General features: G+C 29.1%; 1 protein-coding gene across 3 annotated transcripts in view; it reads left to right on the top strand.

Annotated features, from left to right (window-relative positions):
- The window catches only part of LOC107452852 (SCY1-like protein 2), a 58,996-nt gene that overhangs the window by 29,267 nt on the left and 5,375 nt on the right, over positions 1-24,354 (top strand). For all 3 annotated transcript variants that reach the window (XM_043053296.2, XM_043053299.2, XM_043053297.2), the window contains 6 exons: positions 2,135-2,248; positions 4,354-4,486; positions 9,295-9,413; positions 13,407-13,507; positions 15,631-15,697; positions 20,543-20,668. In XM_043053296.2, the coding sequence (XP_042909230.1) occupies positions 2,135-2,248; positions 4,354-4,486; positions 9,295-9,413; positions 13,407-13,507; positions 15,631-15,697; positions 20,543-20,668 (660 nt within the window). The remainder of the gene's footprint in view (positions 1-2,134; positions 2,249-4,353; positions 4,487-9,294; positions 9,414-13,406; positions 13,508-15,630; positions 15,698-20,542; positions 20,669-24,354) is intronic.

The raw sequence follows: 24,354 nt of genomic DNA on the forward strand, positions 1-24,354 counted from the left end.
GCAAAAGTATAAAATTGATTATCAAGCAAATAGTTTCGATCCTTCCCAATAAAAAATTTTTTTCTTTTCCTCAAACTGATATTTTAATAGGCGTATTTTGTTACAAATTCTGATTCGCTGTGGTACATTTACTTTTTTTATTACCCTCTGCTTCACTATTTCAGAAATGAAGAACCGAACTTTATGGAGGTATTTAAATTTTTCACCTCATCAAAGATATGTAAAACAAGAAAATTGACTTGAACCTAAAATAGCTATAAACGTCCCCCTCCCTCTAATGATGAGACAAAATATCGTTCTGCTCATTTTATTAATTTTCTGACATTTCTGTGTCCATCTGCCCAAATGCAGTTTTCTGTTCGTTAACTTTGTCATATAGCTGCGAAAAATTCATATCCTTACTAACATAAGCGCGAAATTCAGCTAAATTTTCGCACAATGATACATCACTTAAGCCAATCATTAGTCTGTATTTTTGTAAACATATCACATTTTGCGATATGTAAAAAAAAAAAAACTTTTGATTGGCCAAATGTGTTCATTGTAATTGCAAAAATTTGGCTGAATTCTGCAATAGAAGGACATGGATTTACAAAATAGATTTTTTGTGTTCATGCGATAGATTAATGAAGCTAACATAAAACTGACTGATATTTTGTTTTAAAAAAAGTTTACTTAGAAGCCGAAAATAAACCTTCTATTCGATTTATGGGCCCTCTCTGATGTGGGGGCCGGGGCAACTGACCCGTATGCTCGCCTTAGTCAGGCTCTGATTACAAGGTCATAATTAATATCGAGTCAATATTCTCTAATGATCGAGTTAATATTTTTAATAAGATATTGCAAAAGGGAAGTTTCAAATCCTGTACTCGATTAGTAAATTTTCGAGGCGTTGATTTCATTGTAAATTGATGTGGTGTTTTGATAAATTCTTTTGGCAGTTATTGCTATTGATTTATGCATGGTTTCTAAATCTCCAATATTATTACGGCACACAAAATTTAAATCCTACATTTGATTAGATCTTTTTTGACACAGTGATACCAGTTTTATTGCCATGCTTGCAACTGCTATGCAGGAACAGTAGCTTCCAATTGCACTGCATAGTTGAAATCATCAAACACTACTGTATTGCCCGCTAGAGTTGACCGCACTCCATACTGAAGGTTCTTTTTCTGTTTCAAACTGTCACGGAAAAAAAATGGAAGAGAGAAGAAAAAAATAAGAGATGTTATAGAAATTAGCATATGTATAAAATGAATAAATCTGATTTATTCATTTCATTATTGTATGAATAGCAAATTAAACTTCAGTGCTGCCATTTATGAAAAATCACTTTAAGAATGATACTTGGATATTAACAAAAACCCATTATAGGAACAGTTCACGAAAATCATTAAAGTATAGTATTTAAATAGTTAGAGGATTCAAACAGGAGAAATAAAAACATTCATATTAGTAATATTTGTAGAACTTTTACTTACAAATGCAGAATCGGAATATTCTGCCTTTCCTTCTTTTGTAGGGTAAAGTTTCATATTTAAAATTCGATTTCTCAGGAACTATTCAATCAATTTTGCTCAAATTTTGTATTTTGCCATGTAAAATTAGGTACTTTAAAATGATGTAAAAAACTGTATACCTTACAATTCAAACAGTTTTTCAACTCTGATAAAATATAGTATAATAAATATTTGCTAAAATTTATTTATTCCATGGAATTATCCTAAGATAAACAAATTTTATAATTGAGTGCAAAAATGTTTCAATTAGCTTTAAAATATTGTACCAAAATACACCAAATATAAATTGAATATAAAGGGGTTCACACTATTAGGACAATATTTCCTAGATCGTGACTACCCCCTATATTTTGGGGGTAAGAAATCCAAATCTGGTAAAAAAAAAAGGGTTGTTCGTTCAGAGAATGTGCGGTTTTGTGTCTGATTTTGTAACTTAAAATATCGTTTGCACTATATAATTGGCATAGTTTAGCCCCCCTCCGAACCATTATGATGGAGTCCTAGAACGTGAAAAATTGAATCGGAAGTTATTCAGAGTTGTTCTTTAGCACAGTGTACATTAGATGATAATTTTTCTCAACATATGAGTGAAGCTTTTATTTTCTATTTAGGAACTTTGTTTGAGTATCATTCCTAAATTTGCCAACCTTATTGAGTATTCTGCCATGAAAAATGCATTGTTACCTAGAATTAAAAAACTTTGCAATGGAACAAGTTACCTTTCAGTAAGTTTTTACCTCTTTGTTTTACTAAATGTTGTTGCATGGATGTTAAAAAATGAATCCAATCTATATCTCAATCATTTAATAGCTTCCAGGAATAATATTAAATAATCTCTTAAACACTGATTACTAGTTAATCAGCAACATGTGTTATTTTGCCCCAAGCTAAGTGTTAAATGTCTATATTTCATATCTTACTCGCATCATGTAAAGTTTCTTGAGCCTGGTCTGAGTTTCAATATACAGTAAAACCTCGCTACAGCAATATTTTTGGGACCCAATAAATATATTGTTATATTAAGGGTTTACATACTTTGGGGACGCGATAAAAGTTTTTTAAATTTTAATATTATATGCAGAGGTGATTGTGTTCCAGATCTGAAAGTTAACCGCGATCCGAAAGTTTCCGGAAATCCAAAGTCCAGAAGTTTCGAGAAATCATCGATCACATTTATATAGAAAAATTCTTGTGTATTTTATTTAAAAATATTAGAACTAGAATTTATACTTGGCATCTCTTTCATTCGTTAATATTTTTTCTGGTAGAATAATAAAAGTGATTTGAGACAAAAGTAAACATATAAACAATTATTCATTGAAATTATGCTGCATATAATTTATTTAGAATTTCGTGTTTTGAAAATATCAATGATTTAAATTTATAAAGATATTAATTTTTTGAAATGCGTCGTTTATGATTTTACTCGAAATATTTTCAGGATGTTTGAGTTGGGCCCACAATCACTCCTGTGTATATGTATTAACTATAATATTAATTTGCAGATAGGTTAAATATTAAAAACAATTGAAGTAAAATAAGATTGCAAAAATACCTGAAAACCGTTTTTATTGAAAATAATCCGATATTTTTGCTTGTTTATTCATTCTTCTCAACCAACAAAATATGCGTTCCAAGAACAAAAATGATTTTCGTTTATGAGTGGTACTCCACCCACCCTCTATGGAAAAAATTCTCTTTCAGGTGATACTTGTGGTGACTCATTATCGTGAAAGGAATGAAACTGATGTTACATCTGTGACTTCTTAAAAAAGAATGAAAGCTCTTGAGGTAGTCAGCAGTGAGTCTTGTTAGAAAACAATAGAAAAATATGATAAAAAAAAGATTTTTTTGCATTATTTGAGAACTAATAATAAGTGGAGAAAATGAGGTTGAAATTTGAACAAAAAATCGTTTTAAAGGGGTTTATTGCGTCAGAGAATATCGCAATATTGAAAAAAGTATAACATGAATTCATATGATAGTTCGTCGAGGCCACGAAACATTATCGTAATAGAAAGCGTTGTTGTGGTATCGGATATTGTAGTAGCGAGAGTTCACTGTATATCCAATATTAATGTTTCTTTGTATTTGTAATACAGTCGTCACTCCATATAACGACTCTTAACCAGACCATGCAAGTAAAGCTTTTGAAAAATAAAATTATTATTGATATAAATACAAAATCTGCTAAATATATTTTAGCAATATTCAAATAGTGTGTATAATAAGCCCATTAGTATAAAAAATTATTAGAACTAAGCAACTTATTACTTATTGTAATTTTTGATTTGTTGATAATTTACTAATATAGCAAGTTTTTTTTTTAAGTCTGGATAATTATTGTTTTTATTAAAGTTTGCTACTTTTATGTTTATTTTAAACCAATTCTTAATTTTACGCTGGTAAGGAACTGTTTTAATCTTGATTCAGTTAGTTTTTTAAAAATATTCTTTAATATCTCGAATAAATTTCTCCAAAAAGTTGAGCAGAATAATAATACATTAATAAGTTTAAAAAATATAAAGCATCTGTAAATACTAAGTCATATTTAGTTTTATTTACAGTTCACTTAAGTTTTACTACAATCTTAATGTAATACTTAAGTAAACTATAATCTTAAATTTCTGACTGCCAACAACTTTTTGGAGTTGATTGTCAGATCGATAAGGATAGGCAACAACATAATCTTAATGTATACTTAATTTTTGTCAAAAAATTTCGATAGAAAACTTAAAATCTTTTGCTTTAAATGCCCATTATCAGTTATTTTAAAATACAGAAGAAACATTTAAACAATGTTTGATGAATTCAAAATCATTGTTTTCAGGTTCGTGTAAATTGCTTAGTTTGTCTTGGAAAGTTATTAGAGCACCTAGATAAATGGTTAGTCCTGGATGAAATTTTGCCCTTTTTATCTCAGATACCATCCAAAGAACCAGCCGTTTTAATGGGAATGCTAGGTAAGTTCAAGAGATATTCTGCATTGATTTTTAAAACCTATCCAACCAATAATCCATGATTTATTTATTATTATATCGGTTATTTTTTATGAAATAGTTTATGTTTTTTCTGTCAAGGAAAAAAAATAGCCAAAATTTAAATATCTATACAGTGGCATATATAGGGTATGGCATGCCGTGGGTGCATTGTTGAAAAATGGGTGGCAAGTCAAGTAATTTTTTTTCTTTTATTGTTTATTTAATTATTATTATTATTACTATTATTAAAATTAAATAATATTAATTAATATTAAAAAATGAATTAATATTTCGCTTCTGTTTAGTTATGGTCATTGAGTAGTCCCACAACGAACTGATCGTAAAGCAACAATCGTCCCAGTAGAGCAACGAAGTCAAGCATCACTGGCTGCGGTTAGTAAGTGGGTGGGTGATCACTTTGATCAGCCTACGTAGGGACCGAGGGTGTGTGGTATGGGTCCTCGTTAAACTGTTCTACCACAAAGTGCTTGACTTAATGCGCAGGTCATCGGGCTACCAAAGCAGGGGAGCCACCCCCTCTTCAGCGGATCAAAATCGCGATGATATTCTTCAGAAAATCTTCAAGGATGTTTCCATGACCGTCGGCAGTAGCTCATTGTGCAGCTCTAGTGTGACGTAAATAAAGTACTTGCCTACCTATCTTGGCCATTGAGTAAATTATTTTTACTATTCCCTAACAAAAAAAAATTAAAATTAAAATTGACTGTAAAATGAACCCTTAAATGTTTTTCTTCAGGCAATCCTCTGTTTTCTCTTCCAACGCTGTTTGCTAAAATAATACGTAAGAATTTAAATGAACATTAAGGGGTCCAAACTTTTCACGGCTGTTCTGCTTGAACTATTGGGATTATATTCTCTGGATTACTGCTAACCCATATTTTGAATTTCAGAAATTTAAATCCATCAAAAAAAAAAGGACATGAATTCAAGAAATTATGTTATTACATCAGATTTCATTACTTGAAATATCATGTTCGTTCATACAACTAGCATATTTAAGGTTAAGCCATGGAAACATTAAGATTGAGTCCTAAGAATCGGAAGAAGAAAAAAATCTGATCATTAGATCAAGAGTTATTCAGGATGTTTACTTTTTTATTTTGCAGATTGTACAGATTTAGATAAATAGTAAAAACAAGCATTTTTTAGCAACAATTTTCAAATTTTTAATCACCAGTTTGATTCTTTGCAACACAATATTAACATTATGTAAATGTATAGCATTGTGTGCTATATTTTAAAAAATTAAGGAATGAAAGCTAGAGTCTTTCTTCTTTTATTTCCATTCAAGGAGAGTGCTATATAATTATCACAATTAATGTTTTTTTTCTAATGACTAATGTTTTTTTCCAATGATTAACAAATGTACCGAAATAGACAATTTAATTGTTACGCTTTAATTGTACGTGTCATACTTGGTTGTAATTATTTGTATTTAGCTCTTTAATTTATTTATAGTATCGTGGGAGTTTTATTTGACTAGCTCAGAATAAATATATTCGGAAGTTTTTTAAATTTCATTACTTTGCTGTTAGTAAAAATGGTATTTTTTTTTTAAATAACAGCTTCCTTTAGTTTAATATCTAACAATAAGTGATATTTATTTATAAATTGTGTTATTGTACTTTTTTTTCTAAATAAAACTTAGAGCAACTATAACATGTTTGAAATAACTGTGCTTCATTCATTTGGTTAAGCTGTCTATACTTTTATTCCATCTGATATTATTGTGAATGACATAAGTATTTTGTAATGACTTTATATTTTATAACATGTTTGAAATAACTGTGCTTCATTCATTTGGTTAAGTTGTCTATACTTTTATTCCATCTGATATTATTGTGAATGACATAAGTATTTTGTAATGACTTTATATTTTGAATCTACGCCAGATTATTAAAATTGGAATTGTTATAGTATTTTGCAAATTTTCGATTGTACATTCTTTTACTATGTAGTCAAAATAATTCGATTTTTCAGATCATGCTTTTAGTTTGCATTTAAAAAAATTTAAAATATAATACTTTTTAAAAGGGTGCTCATTCAAGATTTACCACAGGTACTGTTTCCTATAGATAGGTGTACATAATCTAAGCACCCCCCCCCCCATTAAAATGGCTATTTCATGATATAGGTCCAATGTTATTTTAACACCAATTAAAAGGTGTTCATTCTAAGATAAGTGACTGAAATTTTTTTCTCATAAAATTACTCCAGAAAGAGGCTTGTGCATTTTCAAAACTAACATTTCTCCATTGATAACAAAAGTCTTGATTCTTTTAATAAACCTTTTATGAATTCTCTATGAATGGAGATAGGACTTGAGTGCGTATCACCCGCTTAAAGGAATGGATAATTTAATACGTTCTCTGTTTAAATGGATATTTGTTAGTCCCCACCTAATGGCATAAAGAAGAGGTAATGGAATGGGTTGATTTTTGAGAAATGTTTCACCAGTTAGTTAAGATAAAATAGTTGGTCACTTGAATAGGGACTTCCTGTTCATTAATTAGTCTAAACAGGTGTTAAGGGTTAAGTTGAAAAATGCATCAAATCTTGCTGCTAGTTATACATTGAAGTAAGCAAAGGGGTTTTTACCCCTCTTTGACTTACTTCATACACACATAATTTAGAATGAAAAAAAAATGGATAGAAGGATTTGTCTTGTGGTCCCTTCTTGATGCACTATTAGTTTTGATAAGAAAAAGTTATTAAAACCTAACACACTAGTGTACAGTGTGTCTTTCTTTTAAGTAGAATAATCATTGCTTAATCCAGTGAATAACTATCTGAGTTGGTTGCAAGTTGAGCGTGAAAAGGATAGATTTGAATTAATCAGAAGAGAAAAAAAAAAAGATGAATCATGGAAGCAATGAATTTCGAAAAATCCCAAAATAAAATATCGCATTAATTTTCAAATTTCGAGGATTAGAAAAAAAAAATTCTCAATGTATTTAAATATATGCAAGTCATGAAAGTCTTTGTGGAAACTAAAAGGGAAAATCTAAGTTTGATAAACTGACGAATTAAACGGGTATAAAATTAGTCTTCAGTTATAGATTTTTTTCGGAAGGGATCAAATAATATTTGAGTGCCTATATTATACTTTTCACTAACATTGATTTATTTTTATGTCACTTTAAATGACATTTATATTTCATGATACTAACACAGACAGTTTTAATTATAATTGTTTCTTGATCATAAAACTGAGTTTATTTAATCAAAAAAGCGAAACTATGCATTAAATACCATTAAAAGGTAAATGTATTTACTATTGAATATTGCACTCCCTTTTTAATTGAATAATCCGCTTAATTGCATAGATTTGACTGGAAACGATGGTATTCCTTTAAGCGAGGTTGACTGTACCACGATTTTTAATCTATGAGGTCTTGGGCATTATCAAAAAGATTGTGAAATATCGATTACTTACCATTATTGATATGTATATTGCAATTGGAAATTGGAGTTTCCTTTACAATCATAAGTGTTCAATATTTCTTTTCAAAGGGTACAATGTATTCATCATTCTGTATTCACTTTTTTGTGAAGTATTTGAAGTATTTTATGAAGCAGTTTATTTTGGAGTTAAAACGTGCATTATTCACATTCTTCTTGATTTTAGTGTTGCTCTGTTCTCTGGTTACTTAGCAAAAATGGATGTTCCTAACAAGTGAGTTGCTATATGCTTAGAGCAGAAATGAAATCTTTTAAAGGAGTTGAATAGAAGAATAATATCAAAATCACAAATTGTTAAATTATTCCAAATTCTGAGATGCCCTATGTTTACAATAATCGAAAATCATAATGTAAAAGGCAACAATATTTCAAAATCTAGAAAAAGTACTAAATGACTGGCTGAAGTTTATGCACAGTATTAAAAGATGTCATTTGAAAAAATTTAAGCATATTTTTAACCTGTAATGTGCTATATTAAGTAATACTTGCACTTTATTGACTTGAAAAAAAATTTACATTTTAGTTAATTTCATAATTCTATTTAACATGTAACATGTTTTTGCCAAAATAAATCCAGTACTTATGAAATGTAAGTAAATATTTTCTCTAATTTTATGCAATCGCGATATAGCATCAACGCTTTGTAACATTCATTTTCGTTTGGAGCCGTTATATTAAGGGTTGATTGTTTTCTAATAACAACATATTGATTTAATTATGAAAACTATATAAATTTACAAATAATTGCATTAGTATTTCTCATGGGATTTTTTAAATTTAAAATGAAATAACCAAACTCAAGAATAAAGAATTATGTTTCTGTGGTAACCATTCTCACAGTTTATTGCAGTAAAATCATTAATCCAGTTTATTTAATTCACTTTTAACTACAAAACCTATGAATTCACCTGTCTGACATAAAATCTAATTTTGTGACTGTTTTTCATAAAATAATGACCAAATTTTATTCTTAACATTAAATGCTTCCAAATTAATCTGTTGTCTTTTTAGGTCAGTATATTCACAGCTGCTAATGAACTTTATAAAGTTGGGATACTTTTTGAAGTTCATTAGCAATTTTGTGTGATACAATGAAAAGGGTTAATGTTGTTCTTTACTTAGTGTCGTCTGAAAGATTAAGAATTGAAGAAATTTTTCAATAGTTTTAAAAATGGAATCAAAAGTAAAATATTGAAAATACTTTGTAGCTCGGTTAAAAGGAAAACTCTGACGTATTGCAAATAAATGTGGCCAATTGAAATTAAGTTTCAATTTAAATATGTTCAATGCATCAAATTTTTTTACAGGGATTTTAAAGATTACTATGTCTCATAAGAAACTTGGAATTACTAAGGAAATCATGGCCTCTAAAATAATACCTTTTCTGATGCCTTTGTCCATAGAGAATGGGTTGACATTAAATCAGGTATAGGTTTTTTTAGTTATTTCTTTATGCAGAAATATTTTTTCTCATAATACAGTCGGATCTAAATGGATATCAAAACATGGGGATTTCTTAAGAAATTTGTTTTGTTTAGATTGGGTTTTCTTTTTTATGAACTTTTTTCTTGCTAACCTCCTGCAGTGTCAGATTTCCTGATGTTTGTTGATTTGCATTTCTTGTATGTTCCCTGTAAATCGTAAGTGGTTTGTTTTTAATGTAACTTTTTGTAGCTTTTGCTATTATTTACATCATTTTTATTATTCTTATATGCATTCATTTATTCAACAGACATAATGATCAGTTGGATTTTTTTTCCTTTGCCTTATCACTCCAGTGACCTGACATTATTAACTTTATTAAGCGGCAAAGAATAAAATGAGCAGGCCGTGCTATCAGAATGGACGAAGACCTTACCACGAAAAGAGTTTTCAATGCCAGACCAGTTGGCGCACGAAAAAGAGGCAGGCCAAATTTGAGATGGATAGATGGCCTAGAAAAAGACTTTTTGGTCTTAAAAACTGGAAAACACTGGCAGGGAAATGGTTAGTCTGTAAAGAAACTTCTTGAGAAGGCCCACCCTGGGCTGTTGAGCCATGGATGTGTGAGAGAAGGTGATTTTACTGAGTCGAAAGGGTAACCAGGAAACTGTGCTACAATGTTTGAGTTAAATCCGCTACCTCTTTCTCTCTTTTGGTTTCTGATTAGGGTTGGCATAATTTTTTTTAAAAATCATTTGTTTGAATCAATTGATTTTTTTTTAATAAATCAATAATTTGCATATTTTTCATTTTGAATAATTTATAAATATATTAAAGTTGTGTTTTCTTTAATGTATGTTTTCATTGATATTGAAAGTTTTATTTAGAGAAATTCTGTTAGAGGGTAATGCATATAAATCATTTTTTGGTGTTCTAAGACTAAACTTTGAAAAAACGCTGAAATGTGAATGAAAGTGGTGAGAAACTTTTATAACACTTAACCAAAGGCGCCGGCAGAATAATATAAAAGGGGGTGCAACCCTCTAACAAAATATATATATATATATATATATATATAAGTTCATAACGAAGAATAAAACAAAGAAAAATAATAGACATATNTATACCTGCCTGGGCTACACAGCAAGACGCCATAACAATATATATATATATATATTCATTCTGTTATAAATTTTTTTTTGTTATTACATATACTTTATACTTTCATTTGTTAAATTTTTTCAAGATACATTTCTTCATTGTTATCAAGATATTTAAAAAAAAAAGTACGAATTTCNTAAGTTCATAACGAAGAATAAAACAAAGAAAAATAATAGACATATGAAAAAGGGGGGGAAATAATAAGTAAAAAATAACAAACAACAGTTTATTAAAAATAATAATAAATAAATAAATAAAAAAATTTAAAAAAAAGAAAAATCATGAAATGTAAATTAAACTTATATGAAATATAAGTTTACATTTCAATTATTATGAAACTAATATTATATATTTGATAAATATTATATATTATGAAACTTATTGTTTTTCTTAACTTTCTTCGTGTTTTCTTGTATTTATATATATACGTATTGCACCTGAAGCTGATCATTAAGTTATAAATCATTTTTAACAGATCTCTTTAACTGTAACTTATTACAGTATATTAACATTATTTACACAACAATAATAATTATAAGATGGTTAATAAGATTTGACGACTTTTCTAACTAACTTTATCCGAAAATGTAGCGCAGAATTACATTATAATAATAATAAAAAATGGAATTATTCTCTTAGTTTTACANTATTTTATTAAATGAAATTTAAAAATATAGTTTAGATATCTGTAAAGTTTGTGCATGCTCAGTGTGCATAAGAAAAGAATCAAAGATGACTCAAAATTCATTGAAAAAGTTATAAACAGATTTGGACCGCAAACAAGACGATTAAAATTCTTGTTTGATTAAACAATTTTTTAAATGTTATGTATCAATAATTACTTAATTACTTGCTTTTGAATGGATGGTGTTTTCAGTAGAAATGTAAATAATAACAATCTCGAGCTGTATGCCTGCTCTAGTTTCGGTTAGAAAGTTTGCAGCTGCTTACTACATGTTATTCTACGAGGCGATATTTTCAAATGGATAATTTTGTTTTCAATAAAAGAAATAAATTAGATAATTTCTGATCTCAAATCTGCCATATTTCATAAGATATTAATGTTATTATGTAATTCTGGGGAGTTTGGAGTGAAAATTTGTCTTAGTTATTTTGTTATTTATTATTTAAAAAGGTGATATGGTTGCTAGATTTTGAATAACTCGCTTTTTTGACAGTCTTAATATGGTCTCTTTCCATAAGTTTATTACTGTTTGTTCTTGTTGCAAGCTGTGCACCATCTTACATTAGTGTTAACATTTTTAGCATTGTAAACACTAGTAATAAGTAATCAAATGTTTGCAAGAATCTCAAAACACAATGATGCCAAATGGCTCTAAAATACAACGGAAGCACTAACCCGGAAATTTAGGCGGTACTGAGCTTGCAGCGTTTCTTAGTGTAGAAAACACCACCCATAAAAATATTTTTAATAAAATTTTTTTATAGCAAAATTATTTTTCTGTCTCTCTTTAATTGTTTAAAAAAAAGCCAGTGCAAGTGCACCTCCTTGCACCCCCCTGCCAGCGCCCTTGCACTTAACCAATAGGTTATGTGAAGTAATTTGATGTTAAATGAACATACTTCCTTGATGATAATTTAGTTTTATGTTATTTATTTTTTTAGTGATTAGTTTGTAATAATTATATAATTATTTTAACCTTTTCAGTAAGAAATATTAAGTAGTTTAGTTATACTGTTGTTCTTTTCAGTGTTAAGCATTATTAATATATTTTATCAGAATTTTGTATAGATGAAAAATAAAAATATCCATTTTTTAAATTTAAGAAAAGAGAAGAAAGAATTCTGATTTTTACCAAGTCTGCTTGTGATATTAAGACTTTTTACTTGCTTACTTATGTAAATGTAACTTAAGTTGGTTACTTCTTTCACTTTTTTTTTATTTAATTTTATATTTATGATACATTTTGCCATTTTTTTAAAAAATAAATTTAACTGACCATTACTCAATGTTTTTTATACTTTGAATACTTTGAATATATTGGAGTTATCAAAAATTAATTGTAAGTTATAATTGTCCACAACACGAGGAATTGTAACTATTAATATATTCTCTAGAGATTCTACAGTTCTACTTATAATATTTTAACTCTTAAAATTTTATTGTTTTTTTTCCTTGGATATTCTATAGTAGAACTTGCTTAGTAATCATGGTGGGTAGCATTTTTAAAAAGTGCTTATTTTTTATTTTAGTTTTTTAAAGCCTTTAAAAGTGCTTTTTTCATTGGCTGTTTTTAAAAAGTGCTTAATTTTCCCTTTTCCAAAATGAGATTTTTTTCTTTACCATGTCGATTTTTGCCATGGTATAGTGTGCTTTTTTATTAATGCAAAAGCATGCTTTTACATTGTTCTATCCAACATTTTCATAAGTAATTCAACAACAATCCATTTGGTCATACTGTCGGTCCATTGCGTATGAGAGCGCCAATCATTTTACATGTTAGATGAAGCACTTGCAAGTCTGCACATGCGTCTACTGAGCTGGGTTGGGTGAGATTATTGCCTTCTCATGTACAACTCTGCCGAATTTTGAAAGATACTCTCAATTTCAGGCTTCATTTTTCACTCTCTAATATAGAACCGAAAAATCTCTTGATGATTTTATATTGGCTAATATAATCAAGAAAAAGAGTTCTCTGTCAAAAACTAGTTATTTTATCATGATCATGTAAAGTCTTTGAAAATTTTGCATTTTGTTAATGTACATAGTGTTTAAAAAGTACTTAAAAGATGCTTATTTTTTGTTGAAAGATATGGCTATGTACCATGTTGTTTGTGATGTAATATTTTTTAATACTTCTTAAATTTTTAATAGTTTAATTCCATCATGGCCGTAATTAAAGAAATGGTAGCTTTCGTGGAATCAGAACATAAAACAAAGTTGGAGCAGCTGAATTCAATACGACAAGAACATAGGTAGTGATTTTTTTCAAATTTTTTGTTATTTTAAATTAAATTTATTTCTTGGTCCTGAATGATGTCAATGTTATGAACTTAAATGTTAAAGAATGAATGCAAAGAACTTAATGAATGTTAAAGAATAAAGTATCAATTCTTTTAAATTTAATACAGCCTTCTGAATTTTTGGTAGAAATAATGGTTAAAAATTATTGTTCATTGAAAAATAACTGATTTAAAATAATAATAATAATTATTATTCATATAAACCCAATTTTTTTTTAAAAAAATAAATTTTGATATTGAAGATTTTATTTTGAGAAATTATGCCAAAGTTATTATTTGATGCTTAAAATAGATAGATAAATTAAAAACAGAACAAATGTTGATAAAAGTGATGTAAAGCTTTACAATTATAATTTTTCATTAATTGTCTATAAAATAATTTGTGATTTGACATACATATTTGAACTATAGATATATAGTTTTGTGTTTGTTCAAATTACTTTTTAAACTGATTAAATATGTAGTTTGTGTTAAATAAATGGTGTAAATAATGAAAAAAGACTTGTTCAGAGTATTATAGAATAATTATTTGTTTTATGTTTCCTGATCTAAACTTCTTCACTTGAAATCTAACTGACATAAATTAGCTATTGTTTTTATTCATTCAGTGATTAGTTTGTGAGAAATGTAATTAAACAATAGTTTTAACCATTTTTGTTAGAAATATGAAGTATTTCAACTATAATGTCGTTTTCAGTTTTATTTATCTATCAAATTTATTTATCTATATTTATTTATCAAATTTATATTATCACATTTTAATTTATTGCTTAAGCATTAATAGTATGTTTTCAATCGTTTTATGTGTTCTTACACATGGATATAAATTTATATACCATACATGTTTCATGTTGTATACTTTATTTAAACTGAGATTTATAATTAAATTTTCTACCAACAAGAAATGTCTCAGCTTTGTAGTAACTTATTTAAAAAAAACTTAGTTCATACTAGAATCGTAATTTTGGATTTTAAAATAGTATGCATATAAATTGCGATATTGGATTTTAAAATCAGGAAAATACAAATCATTGATATTGGATCTCAGATCGCGAATACGAATCGCAATGCCTAGCTTTTAAAAAACATATAAAATATGAAAATAGATTTTTGAACTTACAAATGCGTAAATGTGAATCTCAATATTGGGTTTTAAAAACGTGTGAAAACGAATGTTTACATTGGATTTTAAACTCGTGGCAATACGAATCCTGATATTTATTTTATAAATGCATGAATACAAGTCTCAATATCAAATTTTGAAATTGTGTGAATATAAATTATAATATGCAATTTTTATATTAGTTGAATACGAAAATAGGCGTTTAAAATTAAAATGTCATGAATATGAATTGTGATATTAGTTGATTCCAACACAATTCCATCAATTCAAAAAATCGAAAATCTGCCAAACCAACGAAGTCAAATCAACAGATTTCTCTTATTCTTGGTGGTAGAATCATATGTATGTAAACATCTCGTTTACAAGATTTAACAAAACTTCAAAATTTGAGTTGTAGATTGATTAACTCAATCAGATTACAAGTTTTTGATTTGCAGAAGTCGTGAACCAATGGTCTTTACGAATGATACGAAAAGCCCAGAATTGAGGGGTAGACCAGACCTTTCATCAAAGCTTTGATTAATAAATATAAAATAATCCAAAAAAAAGAACCGATTTAAATAAAAAAAATCTTTTTTTCTTAGATCATAATTTTTCCCCACTTTGATTTAAATCTTTTTTTATTTTGAACATTTAATTACCTAGCTATAGCGCATTGATATGAAACGCAAGTTTTTGTAAATTCTACTGAAATTTTTATAAATAAAATTTGAATTCCAAAAATTCATCAAAAATATATTTCTGCAGCTGATTTTTAAAGAATGTTGGAAATGAAGAAAAAAATGANAAAAAAAAAAAAAATAAATAAATAAATAAAAAAAAAAAAAAAATGGTTTCAATTCTGTTTTAATATTAGTTTTTTTTCAATGTTATGAAAGCTTGAAAATTTATATGGATTCATTTTAGTTTGAAATAACTAAAATTTGTGTTCATAACCTTTTTTTAATCATAGTTCAACACTAGATATGGTGCAAGCTAACCAGAATCTTGACTTTTCAATTGGTGGTAACAAACCAAATGTAAGTTGTTATATATTTTAAAGTAGCCTATTTTAGTTAAACGCAAGTTATTGCAGTTTTGTCTTATCCCAATTCTCTCTGCAACATTTAATCAAGCATTTAATGCATACAAATTTCTGACTTAAAAGCAAAAAGATAATGAAATATTCAAACGTTTCCTTATTTTGCTCTCTTTGGTATCTACTTTATATTGCTTCAAATTTTATTAAGTAATTTTTTTGTTTCTCATTTGATTTCTTTTTTTTTATTACTGTTACTTAAAAGCAATGATTGGACTCCAATAATACAAATTTTGCTGTTCTCAAAATTTTTTTCAGAATTTTTAGTAAAAAAAAAAAAAAATATTATGAGCAAAATAGTTTTTTGGTATTACACTAAATTTTTTATCTAATTTTTTTGACTTAAAGATCAAAATGTAATACAGTGAACTCTCGCTACTGCGATATCCGATACAACAATGACTCTCTCTATTACAATAATGTTTCGTGGTCAACTTGCATATAAATTAATGTTATCCACCTCTCAATATTACGTTATTCCCTGAAGCAATAAAACCCCTGTGAAAAGATAGTTAATACATATATAATATTAAAAATAAAATCTTATTGTGTCCCCAAAGTATGTAGACCCTCGATATAACAATATATTCTTCTATAACACTATATTTATTGGGTCCCCAAAATATTGTTGTAGCGAGGTTGTATTTTGGTTTACTACCAGCTGGCTTCCTAATTAAGTGTGTTAAGTTTCAAATAATATAAGGTATGAGATTATGTATAAAAAAAATATCATGCCAATTTATAAGAATCAACTCATATTGCCTATGATTTTAAACTAACCTCTTGCATGTTGTCATTTTCTGCTATTGTACATGAAAATAATTAGGAACTTTTAAGAATATGGTTTGATAAAGAAAGGATTGCACTTTAAACTGAGTTCTATTGAAGGATACCAAAACGGCTTCCCTCATTATCCCGAGTTAACTAGGGTATGAATATATTGCAAACATTTATTATCCTGAGTAAACTCGGGGCATAGCAGAATTATTCAATATGTTTTGTTTTATCACGTTTTTTAGTTGACCGAAAGCAAAACATAAAATACTAATAATCTGCTGTGATTGGAAGTTTGCCAGTTTTTGTTTGAGAGTTATGCTATGTGTGGCCCTGCAGACGTATTTTGTACGACCGTCTATACGATGGTTGATGAATTTACAGAGAAAAAAGAGTGAAAAATAGCGTTTGCGAGCAAAACTGAAAGTAATGCAGTNATTTTAATTAATTTATGTTTTGTAGAACAAAAATAGAGAAAGTAAAAAGGTCATCAGTACTTTGTTAAAAAAGAAAGAACAAAAATAGCTTTAAACAAAGTAGATATATTCGCCCCTGATCAGCTAGTTAAAATTCTGTCAGCGGGCCGGATAAAATCTTCCGGCGGGCCACAGTTGGCCCGCGGGCCGTAGTTTCCCCATCCCTGGTCTATACGATGGTTGATGAATTTACATTGAAAAAAGAGTGAAAAATAGCGTTCGTGAGCAAAACTGAAAGTAATGCAGTTGATTACTTCAGATTATAAAGATGTGAAGATATACAAAGACTATTTAAATTTTTTCATTTGCCCGAGATAATTTGGGATGGTAAACTGGTGGTAAGTTAAATATTTTTTAAACAAAGAAAAATTAAAATTTCAACTTAGAATTTGTGTATTATGTTTTGTTTTAGCTCCTTGTATTTATTAATGAAATAAAAAAAAATATGTTGATTTTTTGCATATTTTAAAAAAAAAAAATTGGTAAGAGAAGTAGTTAATAATCAAGATGACATTTACTATATATATGTACACTATTTGGAAGAAAGTGACGGGACACGACACTATGACGACATAAACCCATATTTATTAAAATTAATCCTCCTTTGGCTGCGATCACAGCTGCTACCCTTCTGGGCATGCTTTCCACTAAATTAGCCGTAGTGGCAAGAGGAATTTCCTTCCAAATGTTTAACAGGAAGATCCATAGTTCATGCTTGCTTTTGGGGAGTGGAGTGCAGGCCCTCAACCGACGGTCCAATTCGTCCCAGAGATGTTCAATTGGGTTAAGATCAGGGCTCTGCGCCGGCCACTCCATGCGTTTAATATTGTTATTCACATACCAATCAAGAGTCCTCCTTGCAACATGGGATCTTGCGTTGTCGTCTTGATACAAGCAATCATCCATACCGTATGTTGCCCACAAGATAAGAGGGACATGATTGTCGAGAATATCACAGTATCCATTGGCATTCATCATACCATCAACCTTCACCAGTGGGCCAGCCCCATACCAGGCGAAACAGACCCATACCATCAGTCCTCCTCCACCAAACTTTACAGTTGTCCCGTCACTTTCTTCCAGATAGTGTATATTAGGTTCGCATTGTTTTTTTTTCAAACCATTTAAATCAAGACAAAAAAATTATTAAAGTTTTATATTTATCTAAAAGAATTCATGTCTGAAAATTAATTTGTATAGGAATAAATTAATTGAACTATCGTGGACTTCTATTTTTAACTATATCCATTTAGATTATTAGTTGCTTAAACAAAACTCAAAGAAGTAAGAAAAAAAATTGACTGATTATAAATCTTTTTTAGTGCTGATTGTTTTCAGATTGTGTCTGCTTCTATTTGTTCTGAAATCGGGACATTTTGTTTTCATTGCTATGAAACAATAATAAATATATTTTTCAATTTTGTAAGAAGAATCATTTGATGTAGAGGGTGGAAAAACTATTAAAAAAATGGTCCAAAAAGACTTAAACAATTTTTAGAAAAAACACCATGTCAATCACATAAAAAATTTACCAAACTTTAACGTGTAAGAATCGATATTTATTGTTTTTCCGTAATTGTGGCAAATGACATCTCATAAGAAAATGGGAAAGTATCAAATGCTTATGAATCACCCCATGAATATTTACTAACTGAAAAAAAATGTATTAAAACCAATGTTCATGTTCTTAAGTTATTAGATTACTTACAAAAAGTCTTCAATTTTATATGAGTTATTATAATCTGTTGACTTATTAGACTACATACACATAGACTTCAACTTAATAGAGATGTTCCCAAGAGTTGGAATTTTTTTTCTTCTAATGACGGGCACTTTGGGTTTATTTCTCATTGGACTCAAAATTGCTACTCTCTTATCGCTACCCATTTGGCACCTGTGTCTAAGACAGGGCCGTAGAGTAGCGTCGCCCACGTCATACAACCAAAAACCTGTTTATAAGGCGGGTTACATTCACACAACATAGAACACACAGAGAAAGTTAGATCCATATCTAACAGTGGGATTCGAACCCACAACCCGTAATACAGACTTCATCTTAGATGAATGATTCAATTCTGTTCTCAAGTTATTAGATTACATACAACAAAAACTTGGAATCCTAGAGAGGCATTCCCATTATCAGAATTATATCACCTGAATCTCATTACTTTTCATAACTCTAATGCATTTTCTTTGTTGCCTGTTTAATGAATGGGATTGCATTATTTCATTTGCTACTATTACAATGAACTCTTAGAGTTATCTGTGGTCTTATGACAGATATAGTTTGTCTAAAGTAAGAACTCCTCTAGATATTCGTCTGGACTATGGTAACAAGGTATAACTATTTCAAGTTGGGGTCACTCTTTAGGACAGGTTTTGGCTCGAGCGAGAGGTAATCTTTTTCTTCCATCTATTGTGTTAGCGGTAGAGTGAAGAGAAGCTACCCTCCCTAAAATGCGTTATTTTTGTTTAAGCAGCGGCAGATGGCCTTAAACTTTGTGGCAGGGGGTGTTCTTACTGTAGACAAACTATGCACAAGTTCTGTTAATAATTCTCACCATAACACAATCAAAAGAAATCTGTGGTGTTTATGCACTTTTTTAGAGTGGTTTTTAATGGTGCTTTTTGCCATTGATGAAAAGAAATAATTCATCATAGCAAAAAAAGGAAAGGAACAGTAGGCAAAATTTTATGCTAACTGAATCTCAATAGAATAAGTGTTTACTGCATTTTATAGTTATAAGTTTTTTTCTGAGTGAGTTTTTGTTCATCATGGATTATGTCCTAAAGCCAGACTATTCTTGATCTTAAAACAGATAATTTGACTCAGATACTGGAACATAGTGCATAGCGTTTTTAAAAAGTGCTTAAAGGTGCTTCATTTTGATTTTTGTTTTTTAAAAACCCTTAAAAGTGCTTTTTTCATGGGGTGTTTTTAGAAAGTGCTTAATTTTCCTTTTTCGAAAATGAGTTTTTTTCTTAACTATAAAATTTTTGCCACGTATTAAGCAAAAATATGCTTTGCACATTGTTCTATTCAGCGTTTTCGCAATTCAACCACAATCCATTTCAGCTTAACATCACCCCCATAGCGTATGAAAGTGTCAATCATTTTACTGGTTTGCTGAGCTGGGTTCGGTGAGTTTATTGCACTCTCGTGTGCAACTCTGCTGCACATTTTGCAAGATATTCTCAATTTCAAGCTTCATTTTCCACCCTCTGATATCGAACCGAAAAATCTCTCGATCATTTTATAATGGCTAATATAATCAAGAAAAGAGTTCTTTGTCAGAAACTGGTTATTTTATCATGATCATGTCAAGTCTTTGAAAATTATTTTGCATTTTGTTAATGTACATAGTGCTTAAAAAATTTTTTTGAGTGCTTAAAAAATACTTAAAATGTGCTTATTTTTTGTTGAAAGATTTGGCTTTTGATAATGATAACTCTATTTCAATTTTATAACTCTATTTAACTTGATTCAAAGATATATTTGTTGGTACTAGAGCTAATTAACTTTGCTTTATATTTAGATTGATGATATGTTTAATATTGGTTTGACCACAAATGATTCTTATTCCAAGAATGATGTGAAATCAGTGCAAAAATCTTCGAATGTTCTTAGCAATCCAACTCAGAATGATAAGATGTTTGAAAAGGTATAATCTCAATTTAATTCATAAGAATTGTTAACAAATTAGATTTTGCCATGTATATGACTTTTGTTATTTAAATTACTTCCTTCAAATTCATTGTTTTTTATGTAAAAAATTTTACAGTCTGACATCTATTTAACAAACTTCCATTTTGCGAATTTCTCTCCTTTGCCAATTTTTTCAAGGAACCAAGAACATTTTGGAAATTTCTTAGTAAAATAGCTTCTAAATAGCGAAGTGAATTTTCTATTCGAACAAACTTTTCTGTAAGATCCTATTTTCTAAAATATTTCAGAACATTTCAAACTTTTATAATGCATTTTATGGGAGAAATGACTTTAAATTAATTTTCGAAGCCACTGCCTTATGTAATGCTTTACTACTTTCTCTAAAAGTTATTTTAGAGAAAGCAGTAAAATCCCTTTCCCTTTTTGTTTGCATTTCAAACAAAAAAACTCAGACCAAATTAACGGATTTTATCAGTAGCAATTAAACGTAATAATGCATGTGGTAATGTATGTTTAAAATTACTTTTATCATAAATGCAGCTATAATTTTATGCATAAATATAGCTTTTTTCAAAGTTGAAAATGTACATAGCATGATAGTGCAACTCTGGATAATGTTTTACTCAATTCTTGCTTTCTATACAGATTTCTTTTATAGTTTAGATTTATAAAATAAATAGTAGATACTGTTTTACAAAGGTGTAACCATTGTTATTTTAATTATGTCTAGTGACTATAAATTTAAAACCTGTTTTGTGTTATTTAAGTATTTCAAAAGGTGATTTTCTATGTAACGAATTTTCCTTATAACGAACTTATTATCAGGATTAAGCAACTTCGTTAATTACAGGTCCGACTTTACTTGCTTGCTGAATATTCATTCTTTGTACTTGCAAAAGAAAGCAATAAGCGCTAAATTGGTATTAATCAACACCAGAAATTAACGTATAACACTAAAAGGATTAAACTAACATAATAAATAAAGCCAAAATAATTCCATTTTTTTTGGCCTTCCTTGTGGCTTTATGTTATTAGATTAAGCAAAAAATGCCTATAAAAGTTCATTTACATATAACTTAACATATAACTAAAAGTTCATTTACATATAACTTAACATATAACTAAAAGTTCATTTACAGGATAACTTAAGAGTATTGATTTTGGTACAGAGATTATTAAGCTTGTCTGATAAATAAATACATTAAAGAACGTGTAATAAACTTATTTTTTGAATAAATAGTGCTATAAGCTTGCAAACATTAATTATGTTATTGCTTAAATATTTGAAAAAGCAGAATCTTTTTTTTCTTCCAACTGTAAAAAAGTTGTTTCTTTTTTAAGTCGCCTGAAAATTAATTCGTAACGTAGTAAAGAGATTTGAATAAAACGTTATATGCAACTAATGTCTAGTTTTATAAAAGCATGTTTCTGATAAAATTTGGTTTTGCATCTGCATTTTTTAAAATTTTATTTTTTAGTTCATTCATTCGATAATTGGTATAATTTCAATAATATACATAGGTATGCATAGATTTGGAATAACATATATATCAATTTCTTCAATATATGTTTTATAATTATTAAGCAATAACTACTTAAATGAAGTTATAAATTTTACAAAAGGTATTATATTTTCTTGAATAAAATTGTAATTTCATTGATGATAGTCTAAAATAGTGTTTTAATATTTCATGTGTTTCTACAAAGAGAATATGGTTGTCTAATATGGAGCTAACATTTTTAAACATCTTAAAATAAAATTTTTAATTATCTTGCTGAATGCATTTTGCTGAATTATCTTACTGACTATTTAGTTACATTTTTTTTTAAAAATCTTATTTTTTATGCTACTAGATAGATTATTTTTTCAATAATATACAGTAGAGAACCAATTATCCGGGATGCTCGGGACCACCGCTATCCCGGATGTCTGAATTTCCCGGTTTTCTGGATCTACCAAAAAGTGTTGTTAATCGATGTTTTATCGAACCCAAATTACAAGGAAAAAGTGTAATGCATAAAATAAGAGAAAAAAGAAAGGTACTCCTAACTTTAAAAAGAAAAAAAAATGGTAGAAAAATAACATTTAAAAGAATAAAAAAATTTGCAAGTTTAGACAAGAAAAACAAGATTAAAAAATACAAAATTCTCGTATTTATTTTTTAAAAATAATTACAATTCCTAAATTAATTAATATAAACAAAACCAATGGTTAAATAACGCAATATATTTCGTACCTAATTATACGGGGGAAACGATAAAATAAAAGGAAAACTTATCAATCTAAATAAAAACACTTGAAAATTATCGAACCGAAACGATAGTTAAAAAAGGCACTAGCATAAACATTGAAACCCGGAACAAGGCAAAATCAACGGAATTTAAAAAAACAAACCTAATGATAAAATTTATGAATAAAAAGAATTAATTTATTGAGTGCGAAATTTATCGTGAAAAGAAAAAAAAATCAAGCATAATGGAATCAGAAAAACATAACTGCAATCTACTTCATAAAATAATCCTATGTTTAAATTAATAAACAATTCTCCTTTNCCTTAGCTTGTCTCTGACCGTCAGCAGCGCGCCATTGCTCATGGGCAATTTTGCCATAGAGTTTGAAAATGGATGCCCTAAATAAGATGGAAGAAATTCCCAGTGCAGGTTCAGGGCCCCAGAAAATTGCATTAGAGCCCTCTCGTGCCTCTTCATCAGCTAGCTCATTTCTACCGATACCCATATGTCCAGGTACCCAATGCAAGGATACCTTGTTATGAGTGGATAAGTCACAGAGGACAGCGAAGCATTCCCCCACTATCAAAGAGGTGAATTTACACCTTGACAGTGATAGGAGAGCAGCCTGACTGTCAGAACAGATGCGGATGGTCGTATTTTGATATCCCTTGTCTAAGAATATCTTGCAGCACAAGATAATGGCATAGACCTCAGCCAGAAAAACAGTGGCATAATTTCCCAAGGGAAAGTGAAGTTTGGTACCATCATTGGAGCAATAGATCCCTGCTCCTGGTTTAGCACCAATCTTTGAACCATCAGTGTACCATAATAGACATTTGCCTTTAAGCCACCGAGGAGAATTAAACCATTCTTCTCTAATAGGAAAATGGATCTTAAAGGGCTTGTGAAAAGCGTATTTTAGTGACATGTAGTCACTAGGCATGATAAAAGAGGGTATATCCATCACTTGTGAGACAAGATGTCCCCATGACAAGTGTTTGGAATACTCTTTCCATAGGCCAAGGTGCTACACAGACCATTCTTTGTAGTCTATTAAGATTAGACCTTGAAGAGCTCAATCTAGTCCTCGACCACCAGACGATTGCACCATAAGTGATGATAGGACTGATAATCATTGAGTATATCCAGTAAACTATTTTGGGGGATAATCCCCAGGTTCTATCAATAGCATTTCTGCAAGACCAGAAAATCTTCCTGGCCCTGCTGGTACAGTATTCAAGATGATAACCCCAATTTAGTTTGGAGTCAAAATAAACCCCTAGAAACTTGACTTTCTCCGTGAGTTCCAATTTATGGTCCAGGTAGTACACATTACCTAGGCCAAGTTGCCTTTTACGTGTGAAGGCTGCATGGCTTATCTTGGATGGGTATCTGATAGGCCTGAGTCAGAGCACCATCTAGCTACTTCTAGAAGTGCATTATTCATGA

This window comes from Parasteatoda tepidariorum, chromosome 3, assembly GCF_043381705.1.
Source record: "Parasteatoda tepidariorum isolate YZ-2023 chromosome 3, CAS_Ptep_4.0, whole genome shotgun sequence".
NCBI lineage: Eukaryota > Metazoa > Arthropoda > Arachnida > Araneae > Theridiidae > Parasteatoda > Parasteatoda tepidariorum.